General features: G+C 52.9%; 1 protein-coding gene across 1 annotated transcript in view; it reads left to right on the plus strand.

Moving 5' to 3' along the window:
* Positions 1–25928, plus strand: part of DNAH9 (dynein axonemal heavy chain 9) — a 150357-nt gene that overhangs the window by 1144 nt on the left and 123285 nt on the right. The window contains exons 2-23 of the mRNA XM_088065604.1: positions 874–1070; positions 1672–1830; positions 2423–2553; positions 3695–3906; positions 4091–4324; positions 5304–5471; positions 6158–6274; positions 7250–7400; positions 8219–8333; positions 9303–9371; positions 10703–10829; positions 11659–11914; positions 12366–12607; positions 13545–13680; positions 14655–14851; positions 15169–15593; positions 17407–17629; positions 19176–19342; positions 20051–20921; positions 21520–21650; positions 22731–22857; positions 25375–25527. Coding sequence (XP_087921730.1) covers positions 874–1070; positions 1672–1830; positions 2423–2553; positions 3695–3906; positions 4091–4324; positions 5304–5471; positions 6158–6274; positions 7250–7400; positions 8219–8333; positions 9303–9371; positions 10703–10829; positions 11659–11914; positions 12366–12607; positions 13545–13680; positions 14655–14851; positions 15169–15593; positions 17407–17629; positions 19176–19342; positions 20051–20921; positions 21520–21650; positions 22731–22857; positions 25375–25527 — 4608 coding nt within the window. The remainder of the gene's footprint in view (positions 1–873; positions 1071–1671; positions 1831–2422; positions 2554–3694; positions 3907–4090; positions 4325–5303; positions 5472–6157; positions 6275–7249; positions 7401–8218; positions 8334–9302; positions 9372–10702; positions 10830–11658; positions 11915–12365; positions 12608–13544; positions 13681–14654; positions 14852–15168; positions 15594–17406; positions 17630–19175; positions 19343–20050; positions 20922–21519; positions 21651–22730; positions 22858–25374; positions 25528–25928) is intronic.

Below are 25928 nucleotides of genomic sequence, written 5' to 3' on the forward strand. Positions count from 1 at the left end.
GGGGTTGTTTCCCCTTGCCGTGGCTCCCTGGACATGGTGATTGCTGCTGCTGGTCCTCTTTGGTCACGGTGCAATGAATTTTCAGCACCCTGGAGTGGCACCCTGGTTGTTCCTTTTCAATTCTGTGTCTGTAGCTGCTTTTATACCTTTATCCTCCCCCAAGTCTGGCCACACAAAGGCTGCTCATCACCAGGGGCAACCCGGCTGTGATCCCAGAGGAAGGTGACAGACACTGTTGCTATCCCAGCACAAAAGAGCCAGAAGCAGCTCAGGTCCAGACAAGCCCAGCCCAGAGTCCCCAGCTGCCAGCTCAGTGCAGACCGTGGAATTTCCACTGCTGAAGACAGGAACTGTATTTAGTGGGCTGCAGCTTTGGGAAATAACCCAAAACGTGGCTATGCTGTAGATGCCAGGAGGTACCAGAGGAGCTTCCCTCTGCATATGGGGGGTGGCTGTGCAGGGACAGCCCCTGGGCTCAGCCTGGCCCTGCTGCCCTTCTCATCATCACCTGCAGGGAACTGCTTGGGACAGTGGTCAATGAGGGTCTCCAGGCTTGCCAGCACCTTGGAGCCTGGTGGCCAGTCCATCCACAGTATTTGTTGTCACAGAATCATCAAATCTCAGCATGTTTTTGTTAGATGGGACCTCAAAGATCATCCAGTGCCACCCCTGCCATGGGCAGGGACACCTTCCACTATCCCAGGCTGCTGCAAGCCCTGTCCAGCCTGGCCTTGGACATTGCCAGCCACAGCTTCTCTGGGCACCCTCGTGCCAAGGCCTCCCCACCCTCACAGGGAGGAATTTCTTCCTAAATCAAATTAAATCTACTTCCTTCAGCTCTTCTCCGTTGCTCTTCCATGACTCCTGCTGTAGGTGATTGTGCCCATCCTGACGAACCGGAGGAACCACCAGGGCTGGCCACGAGTGGTGTCACAAGACATCATCCATCATGTGCACAGCCTGAAAAGCACTGTCTTCAAGGTTATTGGCCAAGTGAATGGCAAGACCTTGCTGCCCCTTCCAGCTGGCTCAGAGAGATTCGAGAACATTGACCCTAAAAATGAGAATTTGTGAGTTCCAGCCCTTGCTCTCTGCTGGCTTTTCTTCTGCTGCTGCATGTGCTGCCTCTTTTGGGGATCCTGCCTGTCAGACGTGGGGACTCTTCTTGCTCCCTGTCCTCTGCAGCTCATCAGACTGCCAAGGAGGGGTATTTTGCTCTCTCGAGTTCATGGCCTCTGTCTTTGGGGTCTGTACAACAATACAAGCAGGAGAAGCTCAGGAAGTGGATGTGGGCATGAAGAGAAGCAATGAACTGCTTGCATCACTGAGGGAAAACTCCAAAGTGCCATCAGGTTACACCAAGCCCTGTCCAACCTGGCTTTCCAGGGGCAGCCACAGCTTCTCTGGGCACCTGTGCCAGGGCCTGCTCACCCTCACAGGGAGGTTTAAATCCCTAATTTAAACCTATTCTCTTTCAGTTAAAAACCATTCCTCCTTTTCACTAACTGCCCTTGTAAATAGTCTCCCTTATGAATTTGATTGTTTTGTGGTTTTCAAACATGAATCTGGGCTGTAAGTGTAAAATCCAGCTGCCCATTGAGGTAGATCCAACTGAGCAATGCCCATGGACAAGCAGAAAGCCAAGTGACCCTCATGCTCTGTTTTCCACAGCTTGGAGCTGATCAATAAATCCCTTGTACACGCCACCGAGTCAGCCATCATCGACTGGAGCCAGCAGGTCCAGAGAGTGCTGAAGAAAGAGTCCTCAGAGCCTCTCCTGCGAGGCACCAACCCAACCCCAAGGGTGGAGCTGGAGTTCTGGAAGAGCAGGTGCTGGGGGAAGCTGCTGGTGCTGCTCTGGGTGGAGGGAGTGCTGCTGCTGTGAGCCAGAGCAGCTGCTGCAGGTCATGTAGAGACCTGAACCCAACAATATTGCTCCCAGACATAAAATAAGGATGATTTCCGAGTGCCTGGAGGTGGCTGCGTGGTTTGGCTTGGCCCCAGCACAGTCCAGGGCTACACTGGGAGGGAATTTTATTGGAAATGCTGTTCCCATCACTGTTCACTCAGAACCAGCCCCAGAGCAGGGCTGATGGGCACTCTCCATCTGTCAGCTGGCTGCTGGTGGAGCCAGGGAGGGGTTAGATGAGCCAGGGAGTGGAATTTCACCTGTCCTTTGTGCTGTGCTGGCTCAGCTGACTGGAGACAGAGCCCTGGCTGTGCAGAGCTGTCAGCAGTGGCTGCAGAAACACCACTGGCTCCTTTCTGCTCTGAGCTTGGCTCCAGCTGTGTCCTGTAGGGCTGCTCCTGTTTCCTGCCCCCACTGGGGCTCAGTCCCTGTGTAACTGCAGGAAATCCTGAGCCAAGGCAGGCAGGGCTTTGGGGCACTGCTGTGTGCTGTAACCTGTGCTGGCTGCTGCAGGTGTGCTGACCTGGAAGGCATTCACAGCCAGCTGACATCCAGGAGGGTCAGGAACATGGTGGAGGTGCTGGAGAGAGCACAGAGCATCTTCATGCCAGCCTTCCAAAACATGCTGATGGATGTTGAGGCAGGTGAGAAACCGGGACAGCTCTGCCATGGTGCTGACTTCTGTCCTTGTTCATAGCCTGGGGTGCCAGAGTCCTGTGCCCTCCCTGCTGGGGTGGCTTTGTGGGAGGGAGATGCTGACAGAGTTTCTTCTTTGGGGTTATTTGCATGTGCACTTTTGGCACTTCTGAAAAGGCTGAGACAATTGGGATTGTTCAGTCCAGAGCAGAGAAGTCTCTGGATTGATCTCACTTTGGCCTTACAGTGCCTAAAGGGGCTCCAAGAGAGCTGGAGATGGATTTTTTACAAGGGTTGGCAGTGACAGGACAAGGGCAAATGGCTTCATGCTATCAGAGGTTAGATTAAGAAGAAATCCTTCCCTGGGAGGGTGGGCAGGGCTGGCACAAGGTGCCCAGAACAGCTGGCAGTGCCCAAGGCCAGGCTGGACATTGGGGCTTGGAGCAGCCTGGGACAGGGGAAGGTGTAACAAGATGAGCTTTAAGGCCCCTTTCAGCCCAAACCATTCCATGGTGCTATGAATGATTCTCTTCATGTTGTTTCACAGGTTTAGCTGCATAATGATGTCCTGGTTATATTAAAATTAATTAATTAATTTAAAATTAATCAATTATTAACTCTGGAGTAGTTCTTCAGGGTCCAACCACACAACTGAACAAAGCTAAGCTGCAAATTTCACCCAGTCAGGCCCTCATTTCTGTTCTGGTACAGTCAGGACAGGTGGGACTCTGCTGCCCTCTGGGCATGGGGCTGCCAGAGCCAAAACCAGGCTCAGCTGAGCTTGGGCCAAGCCTGGGGACTGTGCAGAGCTGTGCTTTTGGTGCTGCCTGGCACTGCTTGGTTGTTGTGGCCTCAGCCTGTGCCCAGAGCCCCGTCCCAGTCCCTGTCCCCCACCACAGGGTCAGGTTGTTTGCTGTGCTGGTTCAGCTGTAGGTGAGCAGGGATCAGGGTGCTTTATCCCCAGCACATGTGCTTTGTGCTCTCCAGGGCTGTCTGTCCCCTTTGTGCTCTCCAGGGCTGTCTGTCCCCTTTGTGCCCTGCAGTTCTGTCCCCTTTGTGCCCTCCAGGGCTGTCCCCTCCGTGCCAGCACCAGCTGACCCCCCACCCCAGCCCGATGGCTCTCACCCCTTCTCCCCTCTCTTCTCACAGCTCTGAGCGAGGCTCAGGACATTGACCTGCACCTGGCCCCACTGCAGCAGCCCCTGGAGGACATAGAAGCTGTTGAGTTCAGCAAGGTGAAGCCTCTCCTGGTCCCTCTGCTGCACGTGGTGTGCTGGATCTGGGTCACCTCCAAGCACTACAGCGTGCCCCTGCGGGTCGTGGTGCTGCTCCAGGAAATCTGCAACCTTCTCATTCAGCAGGTGTGTGGCTGTGGCACCTCTGTTTGTCAAAGTCTCTTCTCTCTTTCTCCTTTCCTTCCTTGGACAAGGATTCCCCCTCCCAAGGGGTTCTGAACTTGGCAGGAAGGGTGAGATGTGTTCAGTGCAAGGAGTCACCGTTTGCTGTGACAGAAGTGACACCTCTGGTGTGGTTTGGCTCTTCCAGGCCGTGGTGTACCTGTGTCCAGAAGACCTTCTGAGAGGAGAGATGGAAGAGAGCCTGGGCAAGGTGCAAACAGTGTTTGACATCCTGAATGCCTTCAAAGGGGAGTTTGAGGAGAGAAGGGAAAACCTGCACATGTATTATGAGCCAGGCCAGGAAGTGAGGGAGTGGGACTTCCACACCAGACTGGTGTTTGCAAGGCTGGACAGCTTCCTGCAGAGGCTGGAGATGGTCAAGGTGAGACTCTGGAGCTGTGAGGTGTTGTAGCCAGAAACTCCCTTGCTGGCATCTTCCCTCCCTGATGTCAGGGCATGGGGCCACTCTGTGCTCTGTGGTCCCCCTGACACCCAGGCCAGGACCTCGTTTGCCCAGGTCCTGCTCAGGGCACGTGTCAGATTTGCTGCTGTGTCCTTCTGCTCTGTGACACTGAGTCTGTGTCAGTGCACCCAGGAGTCCTCTGGGACTCGTGCTCTTGTTGGGGCAAGGGGATGGGGGTTATGGGGCTGTGGTTTGCAGGGCTGGGAATAAGCCAGGGCAAGCTCCCAGGCTTCCAGGGGACATCCTGGAGCTGGGCATCTCCTGACTTGGACAGGGGGCCTGGGGAGGAGCAAGGACACGTTCCACATTCCTCACCAGGTCATCCCTTCACATCCCAGTGGTGTGCCGTGCTGGGGGCTGCTGGGTGTCCCTGCTTGCCACGGCTCCTCAGTGTGCCATGAGGGGGGCAGGGCTGTCACCAGTGCCACCATCCCTCAGCCCCCAGCATGGCTGAGGCTCCATGAGTTACAGGCTGAGTCACAAACACTGTGCTCACCTGGGGGTAACCCCTCACCTCTCCAAAGGGCATCTGCTCCCAGCTGTGGGCAGAGATGGGCACTCCACAGGCTGCTTTTGCCTATCCAAGGTAAGGTCTGCGTTGCTTTTCTCCTTCCCTCATTCTCTGCACTGGAACAGAAGGTTTTACTGGTTTAACCACACTGTGTAACTCTGCTCATTCCTTAAGGAGCTGCATCGAAAACAACAATGGATGGCATCTATTCTAAAACTACTCATGATTGTAGAATCACAGAATGGTTTGGGTTGGAAGGGACCTTAAAGATCATCTTGATCCCAGCCTGAGCACCCTCACTGAGCCTGGGAGGTCCTTTGGGCCAGGAGCAAACATGTGCTGTGGTACCTGCTGTCATCTCCTTGTGTGCCTCCTCTGGCTCTGCAGGGTCTCCTGAGCACGGCCCTGGACCTGACACAGCTGGAGAAGATTGAGTTTGGGGGGATGAAAGGGAAGGCCCTGGGCCAGCAGGTGCTGGACATGTATGAGGAGTTCCAGGAGGGCTACCAGGTGTTCTCAGAGCGAACCTACGACTGCCTGGACCTGGCCAACGTGGTAGGTGGGAGCAGCCCGTGGGAATGCCAGCAGCACATCCACCCTGGCCCCTCCTTCCCAGCTCCTTCCTCCCTTTGCTGTGATCTGATCTGTCACTCTAGGGAGCTGCTGGCCTTTTCTGCAGACACTTGGGAGTTCTTGCAGCTCTGTATCCAGACTCACACAATGAACCAGGCTGGAAAAGACCTTTGAGATCCCAGAGTCCAACCTGTGACCCAACACCTCCCCATCAACTAAACCACAGCCCTGAGTGCCACATCCAGTCTGTTTTTAAACACATCCAGGGATGGTGACTCCAGCACCTCCCTGGGCAGATGATTCCAGTGCCCAACCACTCCTTCAGTGAAGAATTTCTTCCTGATGTCTAACCTAGTGTTTCCCTGGCACAGCTTAAACATAGCACACCTTGCTGGTTCAGCGAGTGCTTCTGTGGGTTTTTGGGGTGGTGGTGGTGTGGTCTTCAGAGTAAAAGAGTGTGGAAATAGCCTGTCTTGTCCCCAGAACTTGTTGGACTGTGGGTCCATCCTGGAGGGCCATGGGATGGGATAGAAGTGTCCCTGACTCTGGAGGGTGGCCAGAGGAGCACATTAATTCCTGGTGAATGAGAAGAGGAAATAGCTCTGGGTATTTGGGCACCTCCCCAGTGCCTTCTCACAGCTCTGGACTTGCTGTTCCCCTTCCCACAGGAGTTTGTGCAGGATGCCTTGGACTTCCAGCAGAAGGTGGAGGACATTGACCGTCGGCTGGGCGCTGTGTTCAGCCGGGCCTTCAGCGATGCCCCGGACATGGAGCACATCTTCAAGGTTTGTCTGTGTCCCCATGAGCCCCACAGAGAGGCCAGGCAGTGCTGGAGCTGCAGGCACGTGGGATGGACAGTGGGACACTGCTGGGGAGGGATGCTCAGGCCTGTGGGTCCCTCCTGAGCTCTGGAGCTGGGGGTGTTCCTGCTCTTCACCTGCTGACACAAACACAAGAGCCCTTTGCTCAGTTTGGGGAAGAGCAGCCAAAGAAATGACTCAGATCAGGCTTTTGGATGGCAGGGGTTTCACTGGGCCCCCTGGCAGGTGGAGGAAGGGCTGCTCTGGGTTCCAAGGCCAGGCTGGACAGGGCTTGGAGCACCCAGGTCTAATGGAAGGTGTCCCTGCCCATGGCAGGTGGAATGAGCTGGACTTTAAGGTCCCTTCCAACCCAAACCAATCTGAGACTCTCTGATTTCCTGGTGAAAACTGCTGTTAAAACCAGGTGATCATTGTTAATATCAATTTGTTAATACATGCATGAATTTCAGCTCTGAAAATTGAGGTTTTCTAGAAATGAGACAGCTTTGTTTACCAGTGAATCCATCCTGCAGAAATAAATGGTACTTTCTGAAAAAAAATCAGTATAATTATAGAAAACTGTGATAGTATTTATCTTTGGGCTGTTGTGGGTTTTTTTTAAATAGCAAATTTGAAGCACTTGAGGAATGACAGCTGGAATATGGTTCACCCACAGAGAAGGCCTGAGCATTTCTGTAACAAAGACATTTTTGTGATAGCTTTAGTGGTGGGATTCACTCAAAGGTGATCTTGGAGCTCTTTTCAAACCTTAATGATTCCAGGAAAGGCAGGAACTACTTGGGAAAGAGAGGGGGAAAACCTTCCCTTTGACAAAGTGTCCATCAGTGCAGACCTTTGAGTTGCTGAGGAAGATGAAGCACGTGCACCAGTGAGGAAAATCCCAGTGGGACTTTGTGCAGGACTGTGACTTTTCCCCATTTCTTTCCCTGCTCCTTCCAGCTGCTGGCCATGTTCCGGAACCTTCTGGAGCGCCCTGTGATGGCTGCAGTGGCTGCTGACAAGGTCCCTGTCCTCCTCAGCATGTTCAGCACTGTCCTGGAGCAGGCCAGGCTCACCTACACCAGGCACACCCAGGCAGGGCTGCAGCTCGGTGGGTGCCATCTGAGGAGGAAAACTGATTTTACAGGAATCTGGGTTTTGACTAATTTAGGGGGGGAAATAATTTGCTTTTGCTGAGGAAAGCAGAACTTGCCAAATTGCAAAGCTTTTCAGCTTCTGTAGTTCCTAGTGGAAAGGGAAGTGTGTGGCTCTGCTCTTGGCATTAGAGCAGTGCCAATATCTTTGTTTTAAATGTGCACGTGTGAGGTGTGGCTGGGATTGAAGGCACACGCTGAGTTTTTCCCTCGTAATGCTGTAAATGCAAGGGGGAGGTGGGAATTCGGGGTTTGCTCAGCCTTCTCCAGGTTTATTATTTCCTGGGAAGGCTGGCACAGAAGGGAACAGGAAAACTTCTGTCAGAGTCTCAGGATTAGTGTGTCTTCTTGAGCAGCAGCCTCTGGAAGACTGTTCTGGAAGCAGACAGGCTCTGGAGAGGCAGCACTGCTGGGACCAGAGGGAACAGAGGGAATGGGGACACGGATGGAGGACAAGTCCAGCATTTGCTGTGACTTTGGGGAGTGTTGCTCTGTGGGATGGTCACAACCAGCTCCCAGCCAGAAATCCCTTCCTCAGAGTCTGTGGGCAGCAGGGAATTCACCCCAATCTGCTGCCAGGACATGCCAGGCTTCTCCTCTGAGCCCTTATCCCCAGTGCAGAGGTGCAGGGGGATTTGTAGGTCCCAGACCTCCGTGGTGTGACAGAGGTTGGATTTCAGGGAAGAAGCCTGGGAAGCAGGGCAGTTGTGTGGAGCTGAGCTGTGTCTCTGGGGCTGCAGGGCTCATGGAATGCTGTTCCCCTGTGCCCTGCCAGGCTTTCCCCCCCTGCACAAGAACGTCCCTCCCGTGGCCGGAGCGCTGGGCTGGGCGCAGGAGCTGCGGGCTCGGATCCAGCGGCCCTTGGAGCACTTCAGGCACATCCCAGGGCTGTGAGTGTCCAGATAAATTGCTTTGTGACCGTCTAGAAATCTCTATCCAGCCTTTAGATGTTCTTTCAGTGTTGAGTGCTGCCCAGTGGCTGCAGCTGAAGCAGTTCTCAGTGGAGAGGTGAGAAGTGGGTGCCCTGGGGCCATTCACTTCTCTGCCACCTTTGTTTTTTAAAGGAGCACTTTAGCTGGATTGGTTTTGAAGTGATTGAGAGGCACAGTGGGGCAGTAGATAGGCTCCTCAGCTTTTAACATAGCCCTAGGCTGCAATTAAAAGAGGTATTGCAACCTTTCCCACTGTAATTCCTCTCAGCACGGTCTCCAGGAGCTCCTTGGGGGCAGCCCAGCTCTTGGGTATCATAACTTTCTCAGCATTAAACAAAGGAACAATCACCCAAGATCAAGAAAACAACCCAGCGCTGGAAGTTTCATCGACCCTGCATTTAGCATTGATTTTACCCCTCTGTTTAGAGCAGCTAAGGACAAGTCCTTCAGCAGGGTGGTGTGAGGCTCTTTCCCATGTGCAGCTTGAGAGGGAGAAAAGATTGAAAAGGAAAAATGAAAATATGTGTTAATACAGATATGTATTATTTATATGATCTATATAATATATGTTACTGCATACATTTTATATATATTTTTTCTATACATTATATAAAGAGTAATTCACACAGCTGTGACCTGCATCTAGTGCAGCAAAACTGTGACAGAAAACTGGAGGGTAAAATGTTTCAAAGTGATGTTTGGTAACAGATCTTTCCAGCAGCCCTGGGCCTTTCTCCCATCCCAGCTGCTGCTCCCCATTTTACAGCATGGAAACACCCGAGAGAGAGCACAGGGGCTTTGTGCAGGAGGGGATTTGGGGTGAAATCCAAGCAGCCTGTGCCTGCAGGCTGGGGGGGACCTTGGGAAGGGGTGAATGCAGAGCTCAGCCCCCAGGACCAAAGGTGACCCCTGTGTGTTGTGCTCCAGGGGCTTGGACTCTGCCCGTGGAAGGAGGGTGCTGCAGAAATATGAAGAAATGATCCAGCTGCTCGACAGGTACAGGGGGCTGACACAGGGCTGAGGGAACATCCCCCACCCAAGCCACCTCCAAGAACAGCCCAGGGCTTGGGAATGTCCCTTTGTGAGCCAAGGGAATGTCCTGCTGGGACAGAAGGAGTGAGCCTGTCGCTGGGATGGCTTCCATGGAGAATCAGCCCAGCAGCAACATCAGAACCATCACATCTCTGCTGTGGGCTGCAGGAGCTGCTCTGGGGGGAAGCCTGGGCTGGGAGAAGTCTGTTCCTCCCCTGCCCCTTCAGTGGCTGTGCCTGCAGGGGCTGTAATGTGGATATTCCACAGTTTGGGCTGGCAGTCGCTGCCCAGGACTTGGCCTCTCAGTGTTTGTTGTTACACCTGGCTGCCCTGGGCTGTCCCCTGGGAGAAACCCCTTCCCCAGGGAGGAGAGCCCTGCAGGGCCCTGCTCCCCACCCACAGCAAAGGCAGCTGAGAGCCTGGATGCTGCAGGGTGGATGGGAGACCTGTGCAAGGAGCCCTGTTCCCATCACCAGAACAATAATAATATTATCTGTAGATATTATATATATGTTATATATGTTATATAGAGATATATATGTGTTATATAGATATATGTGTTATATATATATGATATATTGTGTTGTGTTATGTTATATATTATATATATAATTTATCTATTATATATAAAATATAGATAATATAGAAATATATATATTATATTATTATATTATACATATAATACAGTATAATAAAATTTTAAAAAAATTAAATTAAACACAGCCTTCCAGAGAGGAGCAGCCCCACAGATGGTGTGAGGTGAGCCCCTGGAGGTGCTGTCTCCTGGGTGCCATTTCCCAGAGCGCTCAGAGTGACTCAGAACAGACTCTGGGGCTGGGACTGTCCACACCTCTGCTCTGCCCTGTGTGCTCCCATCCCAGGGGTGCTGTGGTCTCACTCAGACAAGTGAGGTCAGCTTCAGCCACCCCAGCATCCCTGTGGCTTTAGGCACCTGTCCTGCTTAGACCTTTGGCAGCCCCCAGCTGCTGATCTATCACGTTAGGCTAAATGCTTTGGGAAGTCCATCTCCGAATGGGAATTAAAAAAAAATAATAATTTAATGAATTAAAAATTAAAACTGGTACTTGAGAGAGAGCTTTGCCCTCCTGACTTGACACTGCCACTGTGTTTTGGGTGTTTGTTTTGGAAGCACTGTTGTTTGTGGAGGTGGCATGGATGGGTTTTGAGCGTTCCTTCACGTTCCTCAGTCCCCAGAATGGACTTGGCTTCCACTCAGTTACAGCTGCACTCTCTGGCCTGGTAACTACGTGGTGCCTGTTTCTCTTTCCTGGCAGGTATCAGGAAAAGCTGTATTTAGACTGGTCCCAGACAGTCTCAGAAGAATCCCAGTACAACCTCACTCAGCCTCTCATCCGGCGAGATCCACAGACCAAGCTGATCTCGGTCAATTTTGATCCCCAGGTAAAAGCTGGGCTCTCCTGCCCCTCAGGACATGTCCCCAAGCTGTGGGGGACACCTGGTGAGGTTGGTACAAGGTCTGTGGAACCCCTCCCATGGGGGTAATGAGGATCTACCATAGAGTTGCTCTGCTTAAATACCAGGATTACACTTTGAGCAGAGCAAATTCTGGTTGAAGCCAGTGGCATGAAGTGCCCCAGGAACCAGATGTGTAACTGGTACCAGCATGTCCAGACCAGGGCTGACACGGGTGTGGGGAGTGATGGGACATTCATGTTGTGTGTACCTGAAACCTGAGCTTCTGGAAGGGGGTAGAAATCCCAGGGAAGGTTTGTTTTGTGATTCCAGAAATCCTCAATGGAAGGTGGCACCAGAAGGAGTTGAGTTGATGGGTTTGAGGCCATGGTACTATTTTTGAAATTATTTTTTATGCCAATCAACCCAGCAAACCAAGAGAACTGGAGCCAGCTTATCTTTCACTTTGATAATGATAGGGTACTTTGATAATGAATGCTCTTGCAGGAGCGGTATTGCTGAGACTTGTGGTGTGGCTCAGCCTTCATCTGAGAGGGGATGCACATGGGTGGAGATGGCTGAGAAGACACAGTTGATGGTGGCTTTTAGAGGCTGGTTGGTATTTCACTGAGCTGGGAAGAAATCCAGAGCCAGAGATCAATGGGAAACAGGTGCCAGGAGCTGTCCAGGCCCTTTCCAGCTTGCTGCTTTGGGAACAAACCAGCAGGAACCTCCTGTGAGGCTCTGAATAGATGGGAGGGAACATCAGGAGCTGGGAGGACTGTGCTATGCTCAGCTCTGTGCCTTCCTTCCCCAGCTGGTGTCGGTGCTGAGGGAGGTGAGCTACCTGAGGGGCAGCGGGGCAGGAGCCATCCCCCCGGCAGCAGCCGAGATCTATTCCTGCAAGGAATCCTTCCGGCAGCTGGTGGCCAGCCTGGAGCTGATGGGGAACACGTACAACAAGGTCCTGAGGACGGTGCTGGAGGTGGAATATCCTCTGCTGCAGGGGAGGCTGCAGGACATCGACTCGAAGCTGAGAGAGGCAGAGGAAACACTGACCTGGAAGACAGAGGGTGAGCTGGCTCCGTGTGACACCTGGGTCTCCTCATGTTCCCCAGTGCCCAGGCTCTGCTCCCTGTTCCCAGCAGGAAACTGGGAACTCTCTGGCACATCCAGCACTGGGGAGATGAGGAGCAGCTCCTTTCCACATTCCCTTGAGCCGCTGGGGCTGTGGACACAATCTTGCTCCCCTCAGGTTTAGCCCAGGCTCTGGCGGTCCCTGCTGTGGCTTGGGGTGGGAGAGAGGTAGAGGAGGCTCTGCTGCTCGAGGTGGGGAATCTCTTACCTTAAGGATGAGTGAGAAATACGTGAGGCCACAGGGAAAATGAAAGAGAACAGGAGAAGGAGAGGGGGAAAATGAAGAAGAGCAGGAGAAGGAGAGGGGGAAAAGTTCTGAAGGAGAGAACACCAGAGTTTGGCCCAGCAGCTCTGAAAATAAGTGATCAATCATCTCATTTTCCCCAGGTGTCTGGGATCACCTCTCTGGGGTGATGGGTGATGTCTGTGACCTGGAGCAGAGGCTGCAGAAAGCCAAGGACAACGTTGAAGAGATCCAGAGCATCGTGCACTCGTGGCAGTCGCCCATATTTGAGAGGAGGGATCCCAAAAAGGAGTCAGTGCTGAGCCTGGAGGAGTGCCAGGAGCGCCTGGAACGGCGCTACAGCCTCGTCAGGGAGGCTGGGCAGAGGATCCACTCCCTGGTGAAGGTCAGGGGGCACCTGCAGGGATGGGTGGCTCCTCAGAGGCTCCCTGAAAATGTCCAGAGCTGCTTCACCTGAAATGAACTCCCTGAACCCATTTGAAAAGCTGACCCGGTGTTAATTGATGTTGTCCCTGAGGGGTGATCTGGAATGGGGCTGTGGGGCAGGACTGGCAGCAGCTGCAGCCCAGGGAATGGTCTGGCTCCAACCCTGGCTGCTGCAGAGCCACTAGAGGGGAGTGGTGCACCGGGTTTGGGATCCTGCTCCAAGGAAAAATCCCCTCTGAGGTGTTCACCCGAGAACGGCGGCTGGGGCTGAGCCTTCGGCTTCAGGCTTGAGGTCCCTCTGTGGAGCAGGAGGTGATGCTGAGCACCCGGGGAGAAGCTGAGTGACAGGGGAAAGACTGCTGTCCCAAACCTTGGTGATTCCCAGCAGTTTTGCCATAGCTCAGAGTCCTCTGGGGGCCAGGAGAAGGCCCAAAGCTCTGCTCCTCACCTGCCTGGAGCCAGGTGTTGTGCAGGTCAGGGACAACCCCTGGCCTGGAAGGAGATGGGGTAGAGGACAGCCCTCTCCTAGGGGTCACTGTCTGGCCTTGGACTCTGAAGAGAACCAGATGGGTTCATCAGGATGGGCCTCTGAGACCCCCAGTTCTCCCTGCCCCAGGGGTGCAAAGCAGCCCCAAGTCCTGTGGCCTCAGAGAAGAGGGAGGAAAACACATGGAAGACCTTCTAAAGCCCTTCTGCTCTCCATTTTCACCTTGAAGTGCTCCTGGAGACCAAGCAGCCCTGGACAGGAGCAGATGGTGGCCATGCCCCAGCAAGAAGATCCACCTCCACAAGGCTGATACTCCTGAGCTGCCCAGCATCAGCCCTTGGGCGTGGGCAGCTCTCTTTAGGACAGTCTCAGCCCTGCTGTGGGTGAAGGCATCTTCTTTGTCTTCCAGGAAAACCAGAGCCTCCTACTTGCAGAGCCAGCATCTGATGCCTGGAAGGTGTATTTGGATTATGTGGATGAGATAGTCCTGGATGGATTCTTCACTGCCACTGAGTGCTCGCTCAAGTACCTCCTGGAGAACACAGGTGATGCCTGGTCCCTGTCCAGTGGCTGCTCAGCCCCCCCAAGGGAACACCTCTGGTTGTGCTCCCTCATGCTCAGGGGTTGTTCTTGTCTTCCTGGCTTTCCTCTGGCACTGGAGCCTGCAGGAGGGGAGGGTGACTCCACCACTGGTCACTGGATGGCTCAGGGGAGGGATGGAGGTGGCTGTGCCCTGTTTGCAAGGGTTAATGGAAAGAGACAATTGAGGCTTCCTCCAACAGGCACCTCCCACCCTCCATGCCCAAAGCAACAGGGTGGCACCATCCTTGCTCTGTGGAGAGTCTCAAGAGCCAGTTCTGCTTCTGAGAGGCACAAAATAAACTCCTCAGTCCCTGAGCATTAGTCCTGGGCAGAGGTGAGCTGGGTTCAGGAGTCACCAGCCCAGCCCCTCTTGCTCTGCTGAGAGCAGCTTGTGTGCAGCTAAAGCACATCTCCAGGAACACTTCCCTTCTGGATGTGGAGGCACAATGAGCTGGAGAATCTCATGCAGTTCTTCACCATCTTGTTAAAAACTTGCATATGTTGTCACATTTGCATCTGGCTTCAGTTTCTGGTTGCTGTTTGGTTTTTTTTTCTCTATGCCTTTCACCACTAAATTAAAGAGACTCTTGGTTCCTGTTGTTTTTCTCTGCAAGCACTTCCATGCTGGCATTGTTCAGCTCTCAGGACTCCCTCTGCATGAGCTGAAGAGCCTGGTCTCTTCAAGCCTTTCCTCCTCAGGCTGTTTTCTGGTCCTTAAGTCACTTGTGTCTCATCTGTTCCCCATTGTCTTTGGTGGGTACCACAGCACAGCTGGTTTGCCAACCCCTCCATGGGTTGTGCAGACACCAGTGAGAGTGAGTCTGCCACCACACCCTCCTGCTGTCCCTGCAGGGCATGTGGCATCTTGTAATAGGATGTTAGTGGTGGCTCAAGACTCCTTGGAAAAGATCCTGCCATCTCTGTTCTTTCCTACCAGATCCCAAGGCAGGGCTCACTCCCCTGTTTGAGGTGCAGCTGGATTTGGTGATCCCAGGTTTGGTGTTTCACCCTCCCTTGGACCCTGGCGCCAATGATGGCTTCTGTGACAAGGTGGAAAGTCTTCTCCAGGGCATCTACCACATCTCCTCGCTGGTGCCACGGCTGGCCACGCACAGCGGCTTCTGCCACTACCAGGTCTGTGCTGTGGGGCTTCCCCAGCCTGGGTGGCAGTGAGGAGGTGCCACGTGCTCCACATCTCTCCGTTCTCCCCTCTTCTGTCTCCCTCTCTGTCTCTCTCTTCTGTCTCCCTCTCTCTTCTGTCTCCCTTCCTCTTCTGTCTCTCTCTCTCTCTTCTGTCTGTCTCCCTCTCTTTTTTCTCCCTTCTCCCATATTCTCCATCTCCTTTCTCTCTTCTCTCCTTTTTCCCTGGCCTGGAAGCAGATGGGCTCTCTCCCGTCTTCCCCTCTCCCATTTTCCCGTCTCCCCTGACCTGTTCTCCCCTGTCCCCCCAGGCTGACCTGGAGGACATGCCTGACCTGTCTGCAGCACGCCAGGAGCTGCTGGGCCGCGCTCAGGGCGCAGTGGCCGCGTGTCGCGAGCATGGTGCGGGGCTGGAGCGCTACTCGCAGCTGTACGGCGAGGACAGGAGGGAGCTGTGCCGCCAGCTCCTGCTCCACGGCCGCGTCCTCACGCCCGCCGACCTGGAGGCCCACGGCGAGGCCGGGGTCCCCGCGGCGCCGCCGGCGCTGCAGCGGTTCAGGGAGCAGATCGACTCGTACGAGCGGCTCTACGAGGAGGTGGCTGGCATGCAGCCCGTCTGCTCCTTCCAGGGCTGGCTGAGGCTCGATGCACGGCCCTTCAAGGCAGCCTTGCTCAATGAGATTAAAAGGTGGAGCTTGGTGTTCAAGCAGCACCTTCTGGACCACGTCACGCGCAGGTGAGAGCCACTCCTGCCTCTGCTCCCGGGGCTGTGCCGGGATTCCTCTTGTCTTCCTCTTCTTCCTTGGGATTGCTCCTTCTTGATACTTGCAGGCCTGTATCATTCCACATGGATGGCCAGGTCAGTTAGAGAATCATGGAGTACCCTGGGTTGGAAGGGATCCACGAGGAATGTCCAGTCCAGCTCCTGGCCCTGCACAGACACCCCAACAATCCCTCCCTGGGCATCCCTGGGAGCATTGATCCAGATGCTCCTGGAGCTCTGGCAGCCTCGGAGCTGTGACACCCTCCAGAGTTGGACAGGAGCAAGAGAAGGGCCCGTCGTGCTCCACAGCAGCTCCATCCCATTGCTGTGGATTCTGTGCCCTGGTCCCTGCTTGTGTGTGAGCTGGGGACAGTGAGGTCACTCGGTCCCCCTGACATCCCTGAGCCCATGCCCTGATGTAGGGTGTTAGACAAGGCGTGTTTGCCCACTCCTCCTGAGCCAAACCATCCCATCTCTGCCAGGCCTCTGGGCTTGCTTTCCTGGCTTTGATGGTGCCCATCAGTAAACCTGCACTGATGTTATGAGGTTTCTGAAAGCCCATGATCCAGCAGCCTGGCATGAGCAGTCATGGGGAGGTGTCTTCAGGCTACAAAAAGGAGCAGTTTGGGCTCCAACTTTCACATTAACACGTGTTCCTAGCTCTGAAGAGCTGCTCAGACCTGTGCAGGACAATGCCTTGGGAGATTTATTGGTCGCAACTCAGTCACAACAGAAAGGTGTCTTAGGCTGTGGATGCTCCCAGAGGAGTGCTCACAGACATCTGAAGAGGAGGCGGCTTGTGGGGTGGTGATGTGATCTCCTGTGTGCTTTTCAGCACCATAAATCTGTCTGATAATTTCTTTGCAAAGAGGTTTTGTGTGGCAGAGAACCAGCATTTAGGAGCTGTTATTGAGAGTCCCTGACTCGGCAGCTTAGTCTTTATTAGGTGAAGTATTTAAGGATACTTTTAGGCTCAGCAGCATCCAGAGAATTTAAGCAGGCACTTAAAAAGTGTTTTGAGGCCCAGGTGCCCAATGTTCCTCTGCTGAAAGTGCCCAGTAGCTGCTGAGGTTAAGAACAGGATAAGCAGCTGAGGAAACGTACCCCAAAAACTCTTCTCCTCTGTGGTGGCTTATGGCTCAAGGGCTTTGAGAGACAGGGATCTTAATTAAGTCCTGGAGGGATTGATTTTTCCTCCCACAAATGTCCAGTTGTTTTTCTAAACTGCTGTGAATTTGCATTGCCTGCAGGAGGGAGCTGCCCTGTGCAGAGAGGCAGTGCAAGGAGGACAATCCCTGTTTGTTACAGGTTTGAGATGTGGCAGGTTCACCTGGGCAGTTTGGATTCTTCTAGTGGAAGAGATGGGCTGAAAACTGTCACAGAATCCCAGAATGGGTTGGGTTGGAAGGGATCTTAGATGGGCACTGGCCCACCCAGTGCCACCCCAGCCATGGCAGGGACACCTTCCCCTGTCCCAGGCTGCTCCAAGCCCTGTCCAACCTGACCTTGGACACTTCCAGGGATCCAGGGGCAGCCACAGCTGCTCTGGGAACTCTCCCAGTAAAATCTGTCCTCTCAGACACCCCCTCCAGAGCCCTCCTGAGCTCCCTGTCTCTGTTCAGGTACTGTGTCCCCAACTTGAGAAGTCCCAGCCTGTCTTTTTGTCCCTTGAAGGAAGCTGTGTCCAGGGATACCTTTGAACAGCAATTCCAGTTCTGAGGCTGGATAGTCATTCCAGAGGAACTGCCCTCATCCTGTGCTTCCTTCCCTGCTTTGTGCTCTACAGCTTGGCTGAGCTGGACGAGTTCATCCGAACTGCCGAGAAAGGTTTGAGCAGAAAGGTGGAGAAAGGTGACTATGGTGGCTTGGTGGAGGTCATGGGTCACCTGCTGGCTGTGAAGGAACGTCACAGTGCCACTGATGCCATGTTTGAGCCCCTGAAGGAAACCATTGAGCTGCTGAGAGCCTACGAGCAGCAGCTGCCTGAGGAAGTCCACCAGCAGCTGGAGGTGGGTGAGGGCTTGTGGTGGACGGTTTGCCCAGGAGCAGGAGTGGAGGAGCATCCCAGGGATATTCAAAGCCCTGCTCTCTGTCATTAGAGGGCCTCAGTGGGCAGTGTTTTGCTGTTGCAGGATGTGCCTTAATAGCTCTGAATTTTTGAGTGATATTGAGATTTTTTTCTTTTAAATCAGAGATTAAGCCTTTTGTTATGTGTGAAAAACATGGAATTGCCTGCTCCAACTCCCAGCCATTACTCTTGAAAAAAAAAATTAATGCATTTTCAAATCCATCTGTTAATTAGGTTGAATTATAATTATTTTTAAATAAGCTGGTTCTTGGCAGCTATGGAGACAGGAAGGATAATGTTGTCAGAGGAGCTGCCTTCTCACAGGACTTCAGTCCTCCTCTGGGTCAAGACCACCAGATGTGCTTTACCCAGAGGATGTCCCTGGGAGCAGGTTATGAAAATATTTTGGCGTCTTTCCACAACTGGCTCTCATGAGTCAGTTTTTAGGGAATTCCTTTCATTTCCTCAAAAGGGACCATGAGATGAAGGTGAGGTGCCCAGCCAGTGTTGGGGGACAGAGACAAGCCCTGCCAGCAGTGCCTTCATCCACCATAAAGCCCAGCGCTGTGGGGAGCCCAGCTCCACTAAATCTGCCTGCCTGGGAGCTGCTGGTGTGTGCCTGCTTCTGCAAATACCTTCAAATACCTGATTTCCTTTCCTGATAGAAGAAATGAGGGTGTGGAGCAGCCATCCAGATGCAGGAGACAGCAAAAGATTTGTTCTTTCTGGCGAGTGGCAGCAACACTTGTGTGTGAATGATTCATTCCCTCCTGTGTGGAGTGGGAAAAGCAGAAGTTCCTCTAGGCTCCTCTCCCTCTGTGGCTGTGGAGATGGATGGGCTGGAGCTTGGTAGGAAAAGAAGGAAGCAGCTCTGAGTGTGGTCCTGATAGTGATTTCTGCTGAGACTGTAATGAAAAATGCCAGCAGGAGACCTCTCAGGAGGGGCTGGCCCTGCCCTGGCCATCTCTGCTGCCTCAGAGCTGCCTGCAGCTATTTCCCTTCTTTCCATGGTAGCTCTCCATTGATCTCCTCAAGAGTGTGGGCTGGGATGGAGAGAAACCCAAAGTCTTTCCTGTGGGCTTGCACAGCACAAGGGGGAGAGGGAACCTGGGTACAGCAGAGCCCTTGGCAATCATGGAATTGTCGAGGTTGGAAAAAACCTTTAAGATGATAAAATCTCACCATCCACCCAGCACCACCATGATCACCACTAAACCGTGTCCCCAGGTGCCACATTCACTGGGGTTTTTAACACTTCCAGGGATGGTGACTCCACCACTGCCCTGGGCAGCCTGTCCTGGTGCTTTACAATCCTTCCTGGGAATCTTTCCCTCATATCCAGTCTACACAACCCCAGGCATGACTGGGGCCATCCCAACCAACGTCCCTTGCAGTTTTAGCCCCTGGATCTGTGCTCTGTGGTTATCCAGGAGCAGATCTCACCCTGCAGAGAGATCTGCCTCCCAGCAGTGCCTTTGTGCCCGCAGGAGCTGCCGGAGAAGTGGAGCCAGGTGAAGAAGCTGGCTGAGGCCGTGAAGCAGCAGGTGGCCCCTCTGCAGGCCAGCGAGGTGACAGCGCTGCGCCAGAGCTGTGCCAGCTTCGACGCCCAGCAGCTGCGGCTCCGCGAGCGCTTCGGGAGGGAGGCTCCCTTCAGGTACACATCTTCCAGCATCACACGAGCCTGGAGAGAAAAACCTCAGCCCTGTGATGCCTTGGAGTGGCTGCCTAGAACAGAGGCTAGACAGAGCTAAAGTGGGTGTTTGTTAAATGCCTTCAACAAATACACCTTGGGCACTCAAAGCCTCCCAGAGGAGGACCATGGACATGGACTCGTGACTATGGACAGTGGTCACGAGTTTTTGAGGCAGAACTACAGAAATTGGTCAATTTGCGCATCAGGGGTTAATTCTCCAATTCCAGCTTCAGGTAATGAGGTCACATTCCCCCTGTTTGCTCCTCCCCAATTCACTTTTCGGGGCCCTGTGGTGTGTCCTTGGATCTCAGGCCCAGAGGGATTGTTTTGTCTGCCCAAAATGTCAAGACAGTAGCTGACACTTTACATGGAGTTCAGAGTTATGCACTAATGCAGTGCAGGATCTGAAAAACAGAAAAAATATAAATCTTAAGGCATCACCTGGAGATCTACAGAGCTCCTCCCTGCTCACAGCCCACTGTGCCTGCGGTGGTGTGGCCCTGGGAAGAGGCTGGCTTTGGGTGGTGTCAGCAGTGCCACGTGGCTCAGCCATCAGGGTGTAGTACAGACCTTCCATCTCTCCTGTGGCTCTCAGAGGCTCTGTTTGTTTTATGGGCTCTTCAGAAGTCATTACAATTTCACTTACGGAGAATAAATGTTTATTTCTAGGTTTGACACCGAAAAGCCTTATCAACTGCTGGATGCAAAGCACATGGAGATTAAACAGATGGAGTCAGCCATGACCTCAATTTATGAATCAGCTGGTCTGTTTGAAGTCATGGTGCCAGAGTACAAACAACTGAAGCAGTGCAGGAAGGAGCTGTGTCTTCTCAAAGAGCTCTGGGACATGATCTCCCTGGTGAACACCAGCTTCGATGACTGGCAGACCACCAAGTGGGTGGATATCAATGTGGAGAACATGGACCTGGAGTGCAAAAAGTTTGCAAGAGAGATTCGGAACTTGGATAAGGAAATGAGGGCGTGGGACGCTTTCAGCGGGCTGGACAGCAAGGTGAAGAACATGCTGACAGCCCTGAAGGCTGTGGCAGAACTTCAAAACCCTGCCATCAGGGAAAGGCACTGGAACCAGCTGATGCAGGTGACGGGCGTGAGGTTTGTGATGGACTCGGACACCACCCTGGCTGACCTCCTCAAGCTCAACCTGCACAAATTTGAGGGGGAGGTCCACGGCATTGTGGACAAAGCAGTGCGGGAAATGAGCACGGAGAAGGTGCTGAGGGAGCTGAGGGTGACTTGGAGCTCCAGGGAGTTTCAGTATGAGCCTCACCCCCGCACCAACATCCCCCTGCTGAAGTCAGATGAGGAGCTCATTGAAACTCTAGAAGACAACCAGGTGCAGCTGCAGAATTTAATGTCATCTAAATATATTGCTTTCTTTCTGGAGGAGGTGTCTGCCTGGCAGAGGAAGCTCTCCACCGCTGACTCCGTCATCTCCCTCTGGTTCGAGGTGCAGCGCACGTGGTCTCACCTGGAGAGCATTTTCATAGGCTCAGAGGACATCCGGGCACAGCTGCCCCAGGTATGAGCACCCAAATCCTGTATGTCCAGTCTGGAAAGTATTGAAGAAGAGACTCCATTATTTAGTGGGGTTATTTATAGTGCCAAATTCCCCAAAGCAGGGCTGTTCTCCTGCTGCCTCGCTTCTCTGGAGGCTCCCTCCGTGCTGGGGTTGTTCCCCCAGGATGTTTTTGTACCCCAGGCTGTGCTTGAGCTGTGCTGAAGGGCTGAAAGTCTCCCTTGCAGCACTGCATGGCAAACACAGAGCTCCTGGGTGCTGAGTGGGAGCTGCTGCCTTCCTTCAGAGGGGAGAGGACTGAGATCATTACTCAGACACTGAAAATCACCTAACAGAGCTGGCCCAGCAGCTTTGGCAGCTTTCCCTCCCTGTCCTTCCACCCTGGTGCTGGGGGAGAGCAGCTCTTCTCCTGCTCCTGCTCTGGGGACCTCCTCAGGGTGCTCCAGCCCAGCTCCCAGGCTCATTCCAGGCTCACAGCTGTGCTGAGGAGGAACATGCCTCTCCCTGGCCAGGGAGGAATCTCCCCTCACCCCAAAGACTGCCCTCAGAGGATGGGGTCTCTCAGCACAACGCTGGAGCTTTGCTTTGTGTCCCTTTGTAGGACTCCAAACGTTTTGAAGGCATTGATGTGGATTTTAAAGAACTGGCCTATGAAGTTCAGAAAACCCCAAACGTGGTTGAAGCCACCAATAAACCAGGTCTGTCCCAACAGCTGGAGGACATCCAGAGGAGGTAGGTAGAGCATCAGTCCCAGGATTATGTCAGAGACTGGAATCAGCCATAAGAATTGGTTGAACCAGTGCTCCAAGGCTTTTTCTGAGGCTCTGCTTCCTCTGCAGTCACAAATCTTTGCTGATCTTTCTCAAGTTTTTTTTTGTATCTGTGAGGTTGGTGAGGCCCTGGCACAGGGTGCCCAAAGCAGCTCTGGCTGCCCCTGGATCCCTGGCAGTGCCCAAGGCCAGGCTGGACAGGGCTGGGAGCAGCCTGGGACAGGGGAAGGTGTCCCCATGGCAAGGGTGGCACTGGATGGGATTTAAAGTCCCCCCCAACCCAAACCTTTCTGTGACGTTTGCAGCAGAGCTGAGCCCATTTAATTTACAAAATTACCCCTGTGTACCCTTGACAAGAGGCAAACACAGCTCTCTGAGACAGACCTGAGATGGAGACACTTCTCACTTAACATACAAATCTGCCTGAAAAACACTTCAAAGTCCATGCTAGGCTGTTGTGTCAGTAGCAGCTCTCCATTTCAAATAAAGATTTGATTTTATTTTCAATCGAACAAGGCCAATGTTCCTCACAGAGAATGTTATTTAGGAACTTTGTAAGCTCAGCAGCAGTTTAGCATGTGAACACTGCAAGATTCATTTTAGATCGGAGCAAACAACTTTCCTTTCATGCTTTGCAAACACAAAAAGCTGAGTTAGTTGGAATCAGACTTTAAAATGTGGCTCATTAGAATAAAAGCAGTTCTGGAAATGTTCATCCCAGTGGATGCCACCACCTGTGGCAGCGACGAGCTTGTCTAAAGCAGTGGGTCAGACTGCAAACCTTTCCAACCTCTTCTTCCACTTGTGCTTCTGCTTTTTTATCAGCCTGCCCGACTCTTGGGTGTTTGACCCCTGGAGTAGAGAGTGAGCTGTGAGTTCTCTTGTGCTTTGTGGATCTATTTAGGGCTGTGGGAATGAGCAGGCTCAGCTTGTGCCTGGCATTTCCCCATGGTGGAAAGAAACTGCCAGAAAAGCCAAGGGGCAGCACAAAGCATGGCAGGGTATTTACCCAGCTGTCCTGGGCTCTGCTTTGTCTCCCCAGGTTGTCTCTGTGTGAGAAGGCTTTGGCTGAATATTTGGACATGAAAAGGTTGGCCTTTCCCAGATTTTACTTCATTTCTTCTGCCGATTTACTGGATATTCTTTCCAATGGCACCAACCCTCATCTGGTAAGGCTTGTACTGCATCACCTTTGCATTTTCCAACTGCCAAGAGTGTCACAGGGGAAGATGTTGACCTGGGACTCTCCCTAGTGTCCTTTCTGGAGTGATTTTCTCCCAGTCTACGTGGATTAACAACTCCTTCACAGCTGATCTCCATCTGTCATTGCTGACAGGCAACCTTGTCCTGGCTGTGTTCTGATCTAACTCTGGTGATGCTTGTGGCAGCACCTCCATGGGTTTTGTGCCATAAAAAACAGTGGCTTTGTTTCTGCTGGGATACAGTGAGGTTGCAGGAAAATGACTTTCTCAAGGATCTCACCCAGAACTTGTTGCTGACCTTGGATCCCAGCCTGGGGTGCCACCAAACAAAGAACCCCAGCCTGGTTGTTCCAGTGTGGGAGTGTTGACCACTGGTGGCTTGTAGAGGGCTGGTTTTTTAGGCAGAAGAGGCAAGTTCCAGTAAGTGCCTCTTCCTTCCCCCTGCAGAGCCTTTGGGATGCCCTGATGGCAGGGCAGGGAGGAGCACAGCCTGCAGGAGATGAGCAGCTGGTGGTCAGGGCCAGGTGGTGTCTGACCCTGCCCTGGGTTTCTGGGATGGGGTCTGAATTCCAGGTGTGGAGAATCCCCCCAGATAAACCATTCCTCCTCCTGGCTGGGCAGGACTGCTGGCTCACGCTGAGGAGGAGCTGGCAGTAACCCTTCTGTTTTAAGAAATGGCTTCACAGTCCCTTTCCCCCCATTCCCAGGGATCGGAACCCTCTGTTCCCTGTGGGCAGAGTTCAGAGGATTCAGTCCTGCAGCTGCTTTTCCAGGAGGAGCTGCTGTCAGGAAACCTCAGCCCCTGACCAGCCTGCTCTGGGGGGCATCACTAATCCTAAGGTTGGTGTGTAAACCAAATCAACGTGTTCACAGCAAATGGAGGCTGTTGGGTAAGGAATCAATTCCTTATTCCACCTTTTAGTAGTGAACAATCCCAGCCTCCTTAAGCTTTTTTTGCAGCGTTCGTGTCAGCACGTGAATGGGGTTGGCTTGGAAATGCTCTTGTTGCCGCTACCCTTTAACTCTGCTTGGATCTGTTTGCTGCTGCTGGGTGATTTCAGCCCACAGAGTGTCATAAACACACAGCTGATTGATGCTTAAAATGGAGAGAGAGAGAGAAAACACAGGAAGCAGAGAAAAGCTGCTGTGTTGAAATGCTCCACGGAGTAAGGAGAAATTCCTGGTGCTTTCTGTTATTCAAAACTATTTGCAGCAAAATCAAAGTAAATGCCAGGCAGGATCATACACGGATATGCTCTCAGCCTTTCCACTGTAGTTTCAAAGCCTGATAATTCCTAAAGGAGGATTAAATAGACAATGATATTATCCACTTGAACTGGATATTGAGCTGGTGCTGATTCAGGTGCATTCCAGGCTCTGGTGGCAGAATTGTATCGAGTGCTGGAGCGCAGCCAAGGCCCTGCAGAGGGGCTGGGAGTGGGCAGTGGGCATTGCTGAGCCTGCCCACCTGCAGGTGTAAAACAGGATTCTGTGGTTTATGTAAGATTGGGAAGGATGTGTGCTTGTCCTGCTGGGGAAGCTGAGTGTCCATTGCTCCTTGATCCACTTGGCACCTCCTGGGATTTGGCCAGGTAAGGAACCGATGGGCTGTGGCCACCTGTGGGACAGCTCCTGAGCAGGGGGTGGAGTCCTCTGTGGGACACAGAATGAGAACTGGACAGACAAGCCATGATCCTATGGATCACAGGATCCATAGGAGCTGGAGGGGACCCAGCAAGGTCATCAAATCCAGTTACTGGCCCTGCAGAGACCCCCCAACAACCCCACCCTGAGAGCGCTGTCCAAGCTCTCCTGGAGCTCTGGCAGCCTCGTGCCCATTCCCTGGGGAGCCTGGGCAGGGCCAGCACCTCTGGGGGAAAAACCTTTCCCTAAATCCAACCCAAACCTCCCCTGGCACAGCTCCAGCCTGGGGTTCTGTCCCTGTCCCAGAGGTCGGAGCTGCTCCTCGGGAGGAGCTGCAGTCCCTGGTTGAGATGGGGGTTTTGTCTGGTTCTCAGGCAGAAATAAAGATCTGGCTTCTCCATGGAGGAAAATTCAGGGCTTTTCTTTGGCACAGAATTGATTTCTAGGAGGTAAAAAACCATAAAATTTCCCAGTGAGGAAAACTGCCCAGTGCTGAGACCAGGACAAGGGGGAGCAGGGTGGAGCAGCACTATGTGCAGGGGAATTGGGACTCGGGGATCATGCAGTGTCTGGATGGTTTCTGGTTTTTTGCCCTGCCTGGGAGATCTCAGGATTTACTAGGCCCTACCTGTGTTCTAAATGAGTACAAGTAAGTGGAAATACTGAGAAGGACAGCAAGAGGCTCGTGTTGGCAGCATCCTGGCCGTGAGTGAGAAGATGTGGTGCTGCCAAGACGTCCGAGTCACGCTTTGTGAACAGGATTGTGGCTGTCACACCTTTGCTGCTCTCTGCTCTGCCTGTCCTGTCTCCCTCCCTTTATTTACACAATCCCTTCTGCAGGTGCAGCATCACCTCTGCAAACTCTTTGACAACTTGGCCAAGCTGAAATTCCAGGTGGACTCTGAGCAGAAGAGCACCAAGGTTGGCCTAGGAATGTACAGTCGAGAGGAGGAATATGTCCAGTTTAGTGAACCCTGTGACTGCAGCGGGCAGGTGAGAGGGGAGACCTTGTCTGTCCCAACTGCTCCCACACCCCTTGGGCAAACCTGGCCAAGCCCTTGCAGAGTTTCACTGCACAGCCTCTGTGAGAGAAGCTGGAAGAGGTGGTGTGGAACTTAATCTTTGCTTACAGCACAGCTCTAGTCCTGCTCTGGATGGGTCCCCACAGCCCATGATGTGAGGAAGGGCTGTGGCCTTTAATGGGCTTTTTAACTTTAATTAAAGTTTTAATTAATTTAATTATTTTTTTTTAATTAAAGACATTTTGAAGGTTACTCTTACCCTCCCAGCTGGAAGGGGGTGCAGACTGAAAACAGATTAAATTAGTCCATTTATATCCACAGATATCTCTGGAAAGAAAAGGGTTTTCCCCCTGTTTTCCAAATCTTCCTTAT

Source organism: Pseudopodoces humilis, chromosome 21 (assembly GCF_049639895.1).
Source record: "Pseudopodoces humilis isolate 2021_Gansu_Grassland_sample_001 chromosome 21, ASM4963989v1, whole genome shotgun sequence".
NCBI lineage: Eukaryota > Metazoa > Chordata > Aves > Passeriformes > Paridae > Pseudopodoces > Pseudopodoces humilis.